Source organism: Acanthaster planci, linkage group LG01 (assembly GCF_054643075.1).
Source record: "Acanthaster planci isolate LZ-2023a linkage group LG01, COTS_SCS, whole genome shotgun sequence".
Lineage (NCBI taxonomy): Eukaryota > Metazoa > Echinodermata > Asteroidea > Valvatida > Acanthasteridae > Acanthaster > Acanthaster planci.
Window position 1 is genome coordinate 1,382,217 of NC_141777.1, and position 16,134 is coordinate 1,398,350.

Below are 16,134 nucleotides of genomic sequence, written 5' to 3' on the forward strand. Positions count from 1 at the left end.
GCTTGTAAATCAATGGGAAACGGAATTAATCATAATATAGAATTACATAAAACCTAATTCGGCAATTTATGTGCCAGAGTTTAGACTGAAGGTCTCGGAAGCTGTTGTCCGGAAACTGGCGAAAGACTACCTGGACTGCTTCTGTGTTATTCGCCATAGAGGAAGAAACACTGATGCACCTTGTGATTTTTTAAAGACTTCCACAGACAACTTGGCGCACTTTGTCTTTGGCGCAGAAAGTCTGCTGTCGTTAATTAAGCAAATGAACTCCACACCGGGGACTCTTCTTGTCATTTTGGAAAGAAAATCTCTAACGTATCAATATTCCCCATGCAAGTCGTGAGAGCTATCTGACATCTGGCTATGTCACATTTACAATTCCTGTGCCATCATGGACCAAATTTTCAACAAAACTTTGATGTTTCAGAATGCGTTTGATCGAAACAAAATCCCAGTTAAGCCGAAATGAGTACAAAATTAAACCGCGAAAGGTATATTTAAAATACAACTGTTCTCCATATATTTCAACATTCAATCTACAGTGAATTGCATAAAGAGGAAACATGATCATTTTTTCCCACACAGTGGGTATGATGTTATGAACGACAGAACATAGATGTTGTAGGCCTTCATACAAGACTTGACTTGCACATAAGAAAGAAAAATAATTAGAGCGACGGGATTTTGATATAATATCTTGCAGCAAAACTGTCGAAGAGATTTCCTACTTATGTTTTTAGTCACATTAAGTAGATTTATTTAAGTGGGGGAGTGTCTGAATATCACCAGCAGCCAATCTGTGTGTGAAACTGCAAGAAAATGTGTTGTCCCTGAACGCAGTCAACATTGCACACAAATGTTTCTATCAATCATCCAAAATACCAAACCCTGGCTCTAAGTCAACTGTTTTAGTGATTTGATTTCTAAAGAGTACTTTTTTCCAAAAATGCCACAAGGATGGACAAACATGTGCAACATTATAAAAGATTGGTGAATATTGCGTTTTTTTGAGCAGACTCATTTCATTAACCCACTGATTCTTTTTGATACTTTATTTGTCCCCATTTCAGTAATTTGATCTCTCTGGTTTTAATCCAAAAGTCGGCAAATAAGATTGAAACAACGCAATGGGATCACGTTAAAGGAGAAACCACACGTTTCTATTTACTCAGTGTAGAGACACATTGATCGTATAATACTCGGCCCCCTTCACTCTAGTATAAAATCTTAGTGTCAACGCGCCTGGAAAGCAAGCAAATCTCCCTTGTTATTAGTGTCATCCGTGTTGCGTTCTCATATCCGGGCTCTTCCCATCATTTAAAGGTATCCCTCTCAGCCCATGTGAATACCCTCAAGCCACTCATGGGGATTAGGTTTGTCCAGAGAATTATCGTCCAATCTGAGAAAGCCATGCCGGCGTTCGCTCTAATTGGGTCGGGCCGAGGAAAGTTAAGTTCCGAGTTTCGACCGGTGGATGGGCGGACGGACGGACATGAGGTGGAGGACTTGATAGCGTCCGAAGAACCTTTTCGCCTCAGGCCACTGGAGCGAGCAACGGTGGTGATGTTGATGAAGAGGATGCTGTAGATGTTTACGCGCTGTGGTGTTTACCCAGTCACCAAGAATTTAAGTGGAAATCGACTAAGTCTTACGATGGAAAGAATGGGCTTAAAAGTGGCCTCATTCATCAGTATTGTGGCGGGCTTAGGTTCTTTGCAAAATGCACGCTACGTTGGAGAATAGGGAATGATTCTCCGCCAGACGCTAAGCAAACATTGGGCTCACGCACAATGCGACCACAAGAAAACTAGGAAATTGGAACATTTTAAGCGCTCAGAAACTCTCTTGTTCACCTGTCGGGTACACGGTACATGCTAATACCTTTAAGTGGTCAGGGGAATTAGGGGTTTTTTCATTCACTTGGGTTACACTTTGGTCCAATTCAGGTGGGACAGGAAAAGCACAATGCATGTAATGAATACCACACAATAGAATGAGGTAATTACTTGCGCCATCCCCGTTATATATTGTTTCCTTTTCATGATGAAAACTTAATTTTTACAAGGGAAGAAATGTATTATTGCTGTCCTCAAACGTTTCTCCGAATTTCAGTGGGTTGCTTGCATCTCAACTTGAATTCAATGCTTTGATCTAGACGCTTACTTTACTATTTACAACACGTTTTTGAACCTTCCATCTGAAGCATTTTATACCAATGAATGTATTGGGAAGGGATTTGACAATTCATATCATAGGAGGATTAGCGCAGTTTAGTTCACGATTACGAAATATTTGACGCATTGTTGGTTATAGTTAGTGGACTTGGGGGTTTTCAATGCAGCCCCAGAATCGATCGCCAGTGGTATGTTTTAATCCTTGGCATGTGCTCCCAACATGAAAAAAGGTTAACAGAAAAACATTGATGCCTACACACCTAAATCTGGAGTTGTGGCTCTGAATGCCATACATCTCAGTCCTCTGTGGGGCAGCGGGGGGGGGCTTTAGCATCATGAGCTATAGTATCTTGGGGTAAATTTCGGTCTGAATTGCCCCCCACGACAAATCCTGGGTGTGCAACTGAGTCTTCTTGCAAGGTGGAAATGCCGTACTGTGCAAACGGATTGTACATATTGGCACCATGAACTCCTTTCGTCCGAGGGACGTCGTGCCTCCAGGCTAAAGCCGCGCTGTCATCCGTTTACTTCATTGTCCTGTTCAGCGTAACGGGGCACTGGTTCACAATTTCGGTCGAGAAAAGGTCACGTTGAATTTAAATTTTTTTTAACACGACCGATCTGAGATAGGGACTTGGTTTGTACATTCTAATGACATGTTAAAGCGTGCTTCCACAACATGGGTCGTTTGGTTCGTGAATTTCTGGTGTGCAACTGAGTTTCTGGTGTGCAACTGAGGGAGTGAGTACACGTTGTGTGCTGTTACGTGTTCGCATGCAGGATTTGTTGCACGATTACGAAACAAAAGTAAACTTTCATATCCGAAATCGTCTAAATTCAACAGGCTTGTGTACACATTTAAAGTAGAACAGAAGCTAAACTAAATAATCCATGTAAAGATCGTAAAATGTGAAGATTGTAATGTTAAACAAGGCACAGACAACCGTGCGCCGAACTCGGTTCTCGCCTTCTCCGCCTGATTCTGTATTTCCTATAAAGGAACGGTGCAATATGTCATAATTTCACTGACGGCAATCGTAAAGACAGTACTAGTGGGGTTCACTTGTGGTATACCAACTTCAGGATGTTCTTCAGTTACCACCTTTACGCGCCATTTTGTCCTTCTGGACTCTGGTTACGGATGCTTTTGCAGGTTATATCCATCATTTCTTTTCTTGAAGTGATGGTAATGTGAACACTGACTTAAGAGAAGACATGCAGAAAATTACGGGTCACCAGTTATCTTCAAACTGCTGCCGTGAATCAGCGTCCAGGTTTTCCCAGCATTCTAAGACAAATTTAGGTTTTTTGTCTAGAGTGGATCGATTTTTTTTCTGTTCCGTTGCTCTTGATTTATGCCTGTTAAGAATCAAAAGTCTTCTGCTTCATTTGCATGTAGCAGAATCTTTAGGAAAAGCTGCATCTAATTGTTAATGACGGACTATCCACTCCATCTTCAGTGAAAGCCCTGGTTTCTTAACCCAGTGTTATAGCAAGAGGGTGTTTTGTTGACAGACGTGTGACACAGAAGCCAAATCTAACGATCCGCTTGACTGATTCAGTGGGATATGTCAATCATCTTTAATCCGATCAATAACAGCCTCTCCAGCTTCCATTTCTTCCTGTGGATATGATACGTTGAGGGCCAGCAAAGTGGGTTGGATGAGCCGTGAAAGTGACTCTCCCCTTGACAAATTACGAAACGCAATGACTAAGCACAAACAAGAACCAAAACCCCAAATAGGAAAACAATATAATAACAAGAACTGTAAAAAGGCCTGTACCTGTTCGTCCAAGATATATACATGTATACGGTATGATTTTTTTGTTTAATTATTGACTGAGTTGAATGACTTTGGTTATAGTATTTTCACAGGAATAATCAGATGTAAAAGTTAATTGTCTATGTACAAGAGTGACAGCCATTACTAAAGCGAGGTGGCGTTTATTTTATGTTACATGTTTTGTTTCACATAACTGAGCTTAAAGTTTCCTTTTAGATAATGTGCACATTTTTTACATGACTGAATGTTTCGTTCTCAGACCGTGCCCGTTATGGTAATTATTATAATTTACACTGGAGAAAACAACGGGACATTGAAAACAACAGGAAGGCCCATTTCCTTTGTATAAAATACAGATGACAAGTTGAGAGAGTACAGACGCACGTGACTAAGATACACACAATCTAACAAATGGTTATTGCAGAGGAAAACCTATTGGTCTGATAGCTTGCGGCGTCCGAGCACAATTTCTTCCCGAGTTAATTAAAGAACAGAAAGATTCTGAAGGTGAGGCACATGAAAGGATGGATACATCCAGTCGGCATGAACCCAATTAGTACTATTTGTTTAAAAATCACAAGGTTCGCAGGTCTTCCGCGTTGTTAGTTTTTTAATTGTTCCAGCCAGCTTCCGATCGTAGATGAGCCGAAAATGACGGTTCGGCTTGCGAGCGAAGATCGGGATAACGGACAATGCGGACAGCTAAGTTGGTTGACATTTCGCCTAAATGATCAGGCTGGATCGATCCGTCGTAATTTCCCCAGCCCACGGGTGGAACGGAGTGCAAAGAGTTTGTGTCAACATTTGCTGATACATGATGACAGCCATCACAAAATTTGAAACTGGTTAAAAGTCTGAAATAAAGACTTGGAGCGGGGGGGGGGGAGTCCAGACCTAAATGTTCAGAGGGGGGTGCAATATTGTTATTTGTTGGACCCCAAATACTTAGGAATTTCTTCATGTAACCTTGTGTGGCCTTTCTTAGGGTGAGGCCAGATGTTTCGGATTTTTACATGCTTCTAGATGGAAGGTAAATGAAAAAATCGTCTCTCTCATTATATTGCCAAAACATAACACTCTTCTTGGGAGTATACAAATACAGCCTGGTTTATTTCGGGAAAATAGTGGAAAAAATAGTGGGAATTAGGTCACCTACACCTCGGGACCAGTAATTCCCACAATTTTCCCGAAATAAACCAGGCTCTATTTGTTTTACTACACCTCATAAATATTCAATTAAATGTTAAATTCTGCAGGTTCCGACTGAGAAACCTCTTCATAATCCACCTTCTTGTCTTAACAGTATATTCTTCCAGGAGCCTCACTGCCCTGTCAGTAACTGCCTTTGTAGATTTGCATCTTTATTCAGCACAATAAGTTCAAGTTCATGTTCAGATAAAGAGGGAAATCTTACGTTACTTGTACTTACATACGCTAATTTCCATATAATGATAGTCGAGTGCACATGTGCGTAGAAACGGGCTTCAATAGTCTGGTGCTGACATACGTTTTGGGTCTTTAATGTAATAGTCGTTAGGATACAACTCCAGACTGGTTCCGCAAAGATTACATGACACAGACTACATATCTACGCAGCAGGTTCTAGAGGTGTTTTTTTTTCTTTTTCTGCTGCCAGAAAATACTACTGCAAGGCAGCGAGGTGAATACTCACCAGTATGACGTCACCTGGTCGCATATCATTTCTACTTCCAAGACGCGAGGTGGAATTGGCCAGTGACGCGCTCCGTGATTTTACAAATGCACAGGTTTGCTCCAAGAACACTAACGATGTAGTTTATACTACATAGGATGGAAGGGACCATACTAAGAAACGACGATCTCGTGCGCACAGGAAAAATTACCAGTTTAAAATCTTTTTACACAGCAATAAAAATTCCACTTAAATTAAAAACTAATAGATTTAATGGGATTTTTTTAACAAAAAACTCGGAACAAAAGTCAGAAAACCTGAGGGAAAATGATAATTGACGTTGCACCCTTGTACATTTTCAATGGCCCGCACACTTCTTGCCGCCAAGGCCATTTGTGCGCATGCGTGCATAATTATGAATTTATTAGTGAAGAGGTCTATCGTCTTTTTTATTTTCTTTGGCGAGGTAGTTGGAGTTGGTATTGTTGCGTAGTTTGTACGCTTGACGGGAGTCCTTACTGCCTCTTGAGTTGCTGGAGGGACTGGAATTGGGGTCAACTTTAGATGACTTTTGTCGGTCGGTCCCAAGCGTCAACGTTTCGATTTGGAATATTTCGGTGAAAGTTCTCCGTGTTGCTCTTCTGAATCGGTGGCATCGAGTTTTCCCTCTTTTCTTGAAAGGGTGGATTTGTTGTGAACCTGGAGAGTTACCAGACAGGATTTGTGGACTTCTGCACATCGGATTAAACGAAAGAAAAGTGTCCTTTCGCTTGTTAATACAGCAGGGACACTTTCACATAAACCTACGTGTTCTCTCGATGTTTCCAGCATCATTCCCATACTCAAGTAATCTGGATATGGAATGTGAACAAAATGAACACAGAGAGGCTACTACATAACGTGTTTACTGTGGAACCACAGAACCAAACGGCTGAACACTAACTTCTGAAGAATTGCAACGATGTTGCTTGAAATGTCAAGAAAACAAGTAAGTTTTGATGGTGTAAAAATGATGAGTTTTCCTACAGTTCTTACAGTTCTGGTGTCATTCACAATCAGAGGAATAAAAGAAATGTGTTTTGCTTTGTTCTGTTTGTTTGTTTGTTTGTTTGTTTGTTTTCAGTTTTGGTTTTGAGCTTTGCAGTTTGAATGAATATTCATGTTTGATATAATATTTTGTTCGTTCGTTGATTTTGTCGTTTTTGTTTGGTTTGGCTTTTTCTTTGGGGCTGGGTTTCAATGCAGTTCACCAAATTATGCGAATGAAAAGGCAATAGCCATTGAGTAAAACAACATTTATGTTTCATTTTCTGATTACTTAGGCCAGCTCATCAGGGTGCCATATACATTTCCATACGGTCCATGTCCACGGTGTGCGACTTGGTTAAAGCTGACGGGACATCTTAAGATTGAAGTGATGCATCATGAGTCACCTACACTCCGTTTCAAAAGATAATCTTTTGCCTGTTGTTTGTTTCTTTTCTGATTTTGTTGTTGTGGGGGGGGGAATTGGCAGACATCAAAGTACATTTAGATCTGTGAAAAGTAAGCACCATTATCTAATATATGTAGCAAGCATACTCCAGGCAGTAATCCACGGACCAGCCTATACACTTGGCTACGTGTAACCACTTGCAGGGCTACTATGTCAAGAGAACCGTCTACGGAATTTTGGTTTATTGTCAGGTTTTCTCTTCAAGGCAAAATAAAAGAAAAATCCGATCTTACTTTTTGTATTAAGCGGAAATGTTTTATTACGAGCTGCAAAGCCAAATTCTTCTATATAATATTTATGTAAACATGTAAACAAGGATCATTTCAGCACTTTGTACTCCTTATTAATATCACTGAATCTGGTTTGTCTACTATCTGCATATGATTGTCATGTGCAATACTCGATCGTATGTAGGTGCGCTCAGAGCTCCATGCATACTAATAGTTATACCACAGAAAACGAAGGCCTGTACACTGCACATTGCATCGGAGGAAATTCTTGCATGTATAAGGTTTACTGCATGTCAGGTCAGAACACAGTGCTTTCACCGTATCAATGCTAATTTCATTGACCATGTATACTGTTCACATTAAGCCAGAATGACAGTAAATTTAAGTTTGATATTTTTCCATTCAAAAGCCACGGTATACATTGAAACATATAGAGTGATAGGGACTCAAGGTACCAATCAAGGTTGCATAGACAGTGTTCACGGGTCCGAATCTGCAGTACCGTAATAATATACTCCTCTCACCCTCTGCAAATCTGTTTGGGTGGGGGATGCAAACATAATCCTTTGGAACGAATCCCTGTGATTAAAGACAAAAAAGATATCTGGCATGACAACAATGACTCATTTTGATGCCTCTCTGCTTGTATCAACCGACAACCGTCTGAACCTCGGACAAATAATCCAAAAATAATATTTAAAAATGTGTACCTTTTATATATAATTTAATATACATGCTCTGTACATTTCAGCAATATACAATATGAGAAGGCTATTTACAATTGGGATGCATTCTTATTTATCAAATGCCAAGAAAGAGATAATCATCACAGTAAAAGTACTTTGTCGAACATAAATGCACAAATAAATAAATGACAGCAAAACGCAGGACTACAGTTTACTTCAGGCTTAACATTCGCACGTCTCGTACAACTACCATACCCCCCGAAGACTTTGTGGTGAAGTGTAAAGACCTAGTTGGTTGGTTGTTTTGTCGTGTTTGCATATTTCACCATTCTAAAATAATAATGTTCCAGAAAACTATTTCAGAGAATGTTAAATGGTAGCCCAGCAATGATTTTTACCTTCGGTTTTCCTTTTTTTTAAAGTAATCAAAATGAATATAAGTGATACTTTTATTGGGGAACATTTCGTATGGACGGAAGTTGACTTTTTTTACACAACTCCCAACTCTCTTTGGACAAAATCCGGGGTATATCCGCGTCTGCATGCAGAACTAGCACAATAGTATTTGTCTTTAATATCATCTTTAACATAGCTGGTGCTATGGTGAAATTAAAAATGTGCTCAGCGCGCGCGTGACATAATACACCGAAAATTGCTTGTAGCTTCATATAAAGTAAACAAGAAATTGCAATTATGAATTTACCGTTATGCAAATTACGGTGGTACTTCGCCTGAAGAACATGCATCAGAGAAACAGGCCCAGAATTGCCACATTTAGCCTTATTTTGGTTTCACCTTGTCAGCATTTTGGAGTTGCACTGTGGGCAGGGCGTACATGGTGGTAGCGTCGAGCTCACGTCCGATCCCACCGAATGGCAAGAAGGCCCCCGTGGACATCTCCCCGCCTCTGACAGACGGCTTGAGCGGAGGCGAAGAGCCCGGGGCGTCATTATTGTTGTTCCGTTCGTCATCGGAGAGGCCTTCCTCGTCAAATCCAGGGGCCGAGTTCTCTTCGCTCTCGTCGGTGGTTTTCTTCAGCCGTCCACCAGTGGCATCATCACCGACCGCGGTCAGCCTACTAGCGGCATTAGCGGCGGCACGTTTTGCCACTTCTTGCTGTTCGCGTTTCTGTTTGCGCCATTTTGCCCTCCTGTTCTTGAACCATACCTGCAACAAATATAGAAAGGAAATGACACAACGTTAAATTGAAGCAATTTACAAAGCAATTTTAAGGGCGGATCCGGAACCAAATTTTCGGGAGGCCTATTTTTGAGGAGGGGTGGGTGCAAAAATTGAAATTTTTATTGCCTTAACGAGGAGTATCTCAGATATTGTAACTTTGTTCACACATGATGGTCAAATTCAAATTTATTCCCTCGATTGTTTCCTGCAAATCATTTCAATGCTAGTCCCGCAGCCCGAAAGAAGACTGCAGTTAACCATGCGTCGAATGCCTATATTCTTTCAACCGTTTCCGGTGAATGTAAACTTCATCCTTTCAGACAGACGTTCAACCGTCTCCGGTGAATATCAACTTCATCCTTTCCTTTGACGTTGTATTTTTTCCACTAATAACAGAAGATTTGCTAAGAAGTTGGGCTAATTGTTCTCTCATCTTTTCCCCCAATGCTCCAGGTCATTGTCAAATGTCATAGGAAAAACATTTGTGTCCGTATATCCAAACGCCACATGAGCTTTAGTTTTTATACGGAGTTTGTTTTTTTTTAATTATGAGTCTCGAATCTTTATAATAGTTTGTTTCTTGATAATTTTGAAATACTATATTCATGGAGTAATTTATACTTTTAGGGGCTGCATATATTTAGGGGTTTCGATCTTTGTACGTTCACGACCTCATCAATAGTAAAGATGTCAACAACAAATCCGGACTTTGCAGTAGGCTGGCTGTGAAGCGCTGTGAAGACCTTCATGTGCAGCGCGCCATCTTCTTTGAACAGGCCAAAGACCTCGCAGTCTTCACAAGCACGGTTTACCAGAAAACAAGGAGATATCTGTCAGGGAATCGGCTTACGAGCGGAAAGCTGCTATTCTGTCTGAAATCGGCAAAATAAAGATTTACATGGACATAAACCGGATAAGGAACAATGGCTCCACAAGCCAAAGATGTTCGGGTGAATCTCCCTGTCGTCCGTTACCGAGCAAGCAGCCGGCGGGCACGCCGGAATTACGGGATAATAACCCCGCTATACATATCTCATATTCTTCTGCTTCAGACACAACTCGTTGCGTCGTGGGCTTTTTTTTTTAAGGAAAAGATGGAAAGCCCCAATCCGATTCCGTTTTAAAACCAAAAGCTTCTTTAAGAGAAGCCAAAAATTCGTTGAAACATGAAATATTGAGGTTTTTGCCGTCTTCGAGTGCTTAATAGACAACACACAAGCACTCCAAATTGAGTGATTCTAAAAAGTTGGGGGATGCTCAAAGCTTCTGTTGTTACGTTTCATTTGGTATTTCCAGGACAAAAAAGATGTTTTTGTTCCAGATGCGTGAATCCTAACAAAGCGTGCCGATTACGCAAATTTGTCGAATGCAGCTTTGAAAGCTAAATCCTCGGGTGCAACAGTCCGGTAACAAAACCCGACAGGCTCAACAAAACGCCGGTACACAAACGACTCGGTACAGTTACAACGGCGGGTACGAACGGTGAAAATAACAACCACGAGACACAAACAGCCCCTAGCCTTGGATACCACTTGTAAATACCGGGCCCCCTTTTGAATCCGAACAGCTTTGGCCACAAGGCTATTTAAGCTTAATTTGATTTCTGAAACCGCGCTTCGCCTCAATCCCTTAATATTTTAAATCAAGTCCAGTGATCATGATCCCCGCTAGAGGGCTCGGGGCCGTTGTCAAGCCGTGCCGGGCTCGATGTTGTCGACCCAGGGAAACCCTTTCGGGCCCGCAAAAGGCGGAAAACTAGTCGAACCATCAAGGGGATCATTAATAAGTATTCACCGCCGAAGAGACACAAAGGACACCACGGACAATCAAGATGGTCTAACGAGGGGATATTGTATTAGATCGTTGGGAACTTCTCACAGGATGACTGAAACATCTACATGACCACAGAATGACCAATATGAACTGCAACCATTATGGTATCATATTGTTTTCGCAATTGAATGTTTTTTGTGTCCAATTACTGAGTTATTATTGTGCCACCAACTGAGAGATGAAACGATCTTTGATTTAACCTCTGTAAAACGTTCGTCAAAAGTGTCTACTGTTAGGGTGGGGACGGTGGGACTGGGTCATTCTTCGAAAGTTTTAAGAGGAAATATTGCCAAATCTTTCCTTCAGTCATTGTTATTACTTTTTCTGATGTTATGGCTGATTACAAAATTATAGCTAGTTCCGAATTTGCCACGGATGCTGTAAGTTCAAACTTTCAGATTTAATATTATGTTTGATGCCAACTTATGCGGTACAGCCAGCCTGGATGGGTTGGTGGGTGGGTGGGTGGGTGGGTGGGTGGTTTTGTGGGTGGTGCTGGTTGTTCATGAATTTCTTCAAGTCTGACAACCTGGCATCTCACCTCAACTCTCTCCTCCTTGAGATCCACCTTCATGGCGAGCTCCTCCCGCAGCATGACGTCAGGGTAATGTGTCTTCTCGAAGGTGGCTTCCAACTGCTCCAGTTGCTCTTCCGTGAAGATGGTGCGGTGGCGTCGCTTCCGCTTCTGATTGCGGGCAATCAGGTCGAGATGTGGGTAGCCGGGGAAGGGAGCGTAGGCTGAGGGATGACATCAAGAATAGGGGGGGGGGAGAGAAGAACAGCATTAAACTTGGCTTCAACCTCCTGTTTTCTGGGTTCAGTCTTCATTTCAGTGCTAAATTGAAGAGAGGAGTTGGCATAGGCGTCAAAGGGTAGGAGATTTGTTTTGTATAGCGATCGACGCTCATGACATGTCTGTGCCGGTATGAAAGCGACATTTCAACCATCTTACCTAAAAACTTCTGTGCTGGCGCAGAAAACCCTATGACCCCAAGTCCATCGCCGAGGATGAAAAAAAATGTAAATCCGAAAGAGAGATTGCATTTACCATTAATGTTAAGCAGGTCAATTTATGTTGATGGGGAGTGCCCGATGGGTTCAAAAGCTATGGGGCTCGCTGGGTTTGATCTACAGAGTTTGTTACGGGGAGGATTTTTTTCCTTGAGCAGCTCTAGAAATGAAGAAAAGTGCAAAAAGGATATTTCGCACACCTACGGAAATGTTTCTCACCTCCTAAGATTCAAAAACAGGTTTTTCATTAAAACTGATTTTTCATATCCTTGCGGTGATTTATGCTCATGCTAACTCTAAATGACGGGGTGAAAGCGTTCCTCGTAAGTTTTTTTCCAATACATGTACTACTCTCTCGGCTGGGAACTGTGGGTGTTTGTCAGTCCATATGACGCCAACGTCAGGACTTACGTTTGACTTAGGAGTCTCGCAAAACTACTTTTAAGAGGCCGCTTTTGACACAATTTATCAAAGGTTTGTCTTATCGAGGTAAAAACTTGTGTTGTTCTTCGATGTCCTCTAAACAAAATTCCCCCATTTCTGTGCTGCACCCCAAATGGACTGCTTTCTTGTTTTGTTTTCTATTAGTTTAAAATTTAGGTTAAAGGTTTAATTCGGGTGAGGTATGGACACTTATGTTGTTGTTTCTAATCAATCTTTCTGTATTTTTAAATGTGTGGCAATCTAGCCTTTTCTTTCAAATGAACGGTAGTAAGTGGCATTGGTGCAAATTTTTGCCTGAAATTGGGGGTGGGGCATGAGGATTTGTGGGGGCGAATGACCCGCCCGGCAATGGAAATTTGAAGGGGGAGGGTTGACACCATATAACATTATATGGGGGGAGTTTAAGACGTGCATTTATAATATGTAATATATTTATGCAGAAAATTAGAATGGCATATTGATGGCTTTTTAAAATTGTTGTCCCTTTTTGAGTGATATAGCGGGGGGTATAACCCCATCCCCTCGGGGTTTACGCCCATGATCAGTGGGTTATTATCATCTAAACTTCTAAAATGGTTCCTATATCGGTCAGCACGTTTTAAGTGATGTAAAAGTGTGCTGTGAGGCAAGCAAAATATTAATCACTAATTATGCTTGAATGTGCTAACTTTATTAGATTCTGATAAGGTTATATTGAAAGCGAACTGGTTTAGACAAAATAGCATAGCATTGCTTTGGATAAAAATTACAAGAAAGTCTGCACTTTCACAATTGATGTCACGATTGTCATGGCTATTCCAGGATTGATATAAATGGACCGATACACATTTACGTGAATAATAATTGGTCTCTGTGATAGCGGAAATATCAAACGTTAAATAAATATTCCAAAATGCCTCTTATGTAGCATCTCCTAAACTGAGTTGACGATTTCATTCCTTGTAAACTGAAAACTGTAAACAAAAGTTGGTTATTTGTCAAAATGATCACGTAAGCTTAGTCAAACATTTTTGCTAACTTTTGCGTTTTTAAGTAGCCTGATGGTCAAATAGACCAATAGCTTTCGTCAAATTTCAGGGTGTACTGGCTAAACATAATCGACAGTAAAAGAGTGTTATATTACAAGAGTTCCAGTGTCATTTTCTGTTAGTTTTGATAAACCACTATGTTTGGTTATCTGCTATATCAAAACACATTTTCGACAACCGGCAACCAGTTTGTACTAGGTAGTGCTTTTCAACGATACTTTGTCGATCTAAGATGACTATTAAGTTTGTCAACATAACTTGCCCCAAGAAACGTTGATGCATTCGCATTGACAGCACAATTCGGTTTCGAAAGACTCGAAACTATGCTGGAATCTTTCTCTGACAAAAACCCTGCTGAATTCCAGCGTCTATAATTCGTGTCAGTACTTCCGTACTTTGACCTCCGCAATAAATTCGCAGATTTTCCCGGGACTGTCTTTTTTCGAATCCTAACATGCACGTATAAAAATAAGGTTTGGTGCACGACCCAGATTATGATTTGAGAATAGAATAGTGACCACAGGTATTTCTGATGATGGATATACGTCAGGGAGATGTTAATATTAATTGTTGATATATTGTCCTGCCCAATGTGTATTGTAACACCGTATACTCAGTGTTTCCCCGAGAGCTTGTGAAAACAAAAAACAAGCGTAGTCGGTTGGGACTCGAACCCACGAATTCCTGACCACAGGGAGTTTGTATAATTTTTTTGAAAGGCTGTCCAACTGAGAAATTGGTTTCTTTTTCGGATGCTCTGAAGATTTCGTTTATGTTTTACGAATAGCGCATTTAACCGCATTACGGAGAACACTTATAAAAACTGCACATTTTTAATACCTGGTGTTGAAGTTTAAGCGACAAAAGCCTTCCATGCTGGAGCAGAAAAACAAATAATGGTTCGTGCTAATGGGATTCATCTAGGTGCCTGAAATTAGCAGAAACACGTCATTCTAAAAAGACTAATTGTCATCCTGACAAGACGGACTTTATGGTCAAGAGCACAGGTCAAATTGGCTCACTTCATATCAGTTTGTCAGCGCGACAAGTGGTTGTTTTCTGTGGACTCCTTAGAGCATAAATATCGCTTGACTTAGAAGGGAAGGTATAAAATTCATGTATTAAAATTCGAAACCATCAAGTTCGAGTGTTTTTCTCCAGGCCTGTTAACTCTCATTCCCGAAACCTCCGCTTTCAATATGATTTCACGTACACCCTAGGGGTTAGGTTAAGGACACATATACGTACAAATAATCTATAGTTTGCCAGTCAGAACAGAAATTAATTAAACCAACACAAGAAGAACTTTTTATTTCTGAACATTGGTTTTTTTCGCATGGCTGAATTTCCCTGAAGAGATGGTCATAAAGTTGTTTATGGCATTTTGGGCACATTCACAACGAAAACGTCATTCTTTTGTCCTGGTTAATCGATATTTCAAGTTGTAAATTTGGCTTGATTTCGCACATAATATTTTGGTCTTCTTTGGACAGTTTGTTGTTTTTTTCTTCAAGCAACTGTTGTAGAAATATCAAAATGTATAACAGCAAGGGGAATAAGAGAGGAGTTGACTAGGAAAGCGTCGCTGAGGTCGATAAACAACAACAGATAAAGGCTTGTTTACTGCTGTGACATTAAAGCATTTGTATCTTTGAAATATTAATATTAAAGAGTGCTTAAGAGAAGCTGACAAAATTAAGAAGACATCTTCTGTTCTCTTATCGCCACTCTAACTTGGACTTTGCCCGAATCAGAGATAACGGAATCTAAACGTGATCAGTGCATAATTATACTTTTACTGTGCCTGGAGATTTCTTTCCGCCAGACTGTGTTTCGATTTTCCTCAAGTCTTTAACTTGATGTAAGAGAGAGGAATAGGTATAGTGATTCCAGACTCACCCAAATAATACTCATGAGGTAACATGGGGAAGTGCGGATGGGGTGCCACTGGGAAATACGGGCTGTGCCTTGTGGACGGGTGGTGGAGCGCGTAAGGCCTCGGTGCGAGGATGTTGTCGATGGTGAACCTCGACGGTGGGCTTGGAGCATTGCCTACTGCGCCCGCGGCGGCCCCGGCGCTGAAGTAAGCGGCTGCTACAGATCCTAAAGCCGACAGGCTGACCGGTGGTTGAGACCCAATGTTCATCTCGTTCCCAAGGAACATGTAACTCCTGCCGTTTGAATTGAAAATGGAAGGAAGCAAGCCTCAAAGCGGTCGAGCACGCGACGTGTCCTTGAGAGCGCTCTGTATTTCAGTCACTTTTGTCTTTCATGGGTTTTGCTCGGTTTTGCAAAAGATAATCTGAAGCAACAGCCCAAGAAAAGTTTGCTTTTATACTGCTGTGTGTAAACCGAAGGAGAGATACAGCTTAGCCAGTCGTTTTCACTTGGTGGGTTTGGTCAGTCAAGTTAGCTGCAATTTGATTGGCTGCCAGCTGGCCAATAGTCGTTCTCCTGAGATCATTATCCATTGGATCGTACCCATTGCAATGGGGGCGCAAGTGACGGCGTATCTCTTTTTCACTACGTGGATAATGAGCCACTCAACAATGCTTAAAGAACCTTCTCCATTTTTTCTTTTTATCTCTGTTGTAGTGAACACGATGACGCAAATGA

At 41.1% G+C, this 16,134-nt stretch overlaps 1 protein-coding gene across 1 annotated transcript; it reads right to left on the bottom strand.

Moving 5' to 3' along the window:
• Nucleotides 1–7,337: 7,337 nt before the first annotated feature.
• On the bottom strand, nucleotides 7,338–15,885 carry LOC110977674 (uncharacterized). Its single transcript, XM_022231977.2, has 3 exons — nucleotides 15,418–15,885; nucleotides 11,577–11,773; nucleotides 7,338–9,187 (listed from the first exon to the last, which is right to left on the bottom strand). Exons 1-3 carry the CDS (start codon nucleotides 15,680–15,682, stop codon nucleotides 8,801–8,803), a joined length of 849 nt encoding a protein of 282 aa, XP_022087669.1. The 5' UTR covers nucleotides 15,683–15,885; the 3' UTR covers nucleotides 7,338–8,800.
• Nucleotides 15,886–16,134: the final 249 nt, after the last annotated feature.

What these genes read in the sequence shown, in the direction of transcription:
- LOC110977674 (XM_022231977.2), bottom strand. Translation starts at nt 15,682, where the DNA reads ATGTTCCTTGGGAACGAGATGAACATTGGGTCTCAACCACCGGTCAGC. An exon ending in ACCTCATGAGTATTATTTGG is followed by an intron (nt 11,774 to 15,417) that starts GTGAGTCTGGAA and finishes GTCATCCCTCAG; the next exon opens with CCTACGCTCCCTTCCCCGGC. An exon ending in TCAAGGAGGAGAGAGTTGAG is followed by an intron (nt 9,188 to 11,576) that starts GTGAGATGCCAG and finishes TATTTGTTGCAG; the next exon opens with GTATGGTTCAAGAACAGGAG.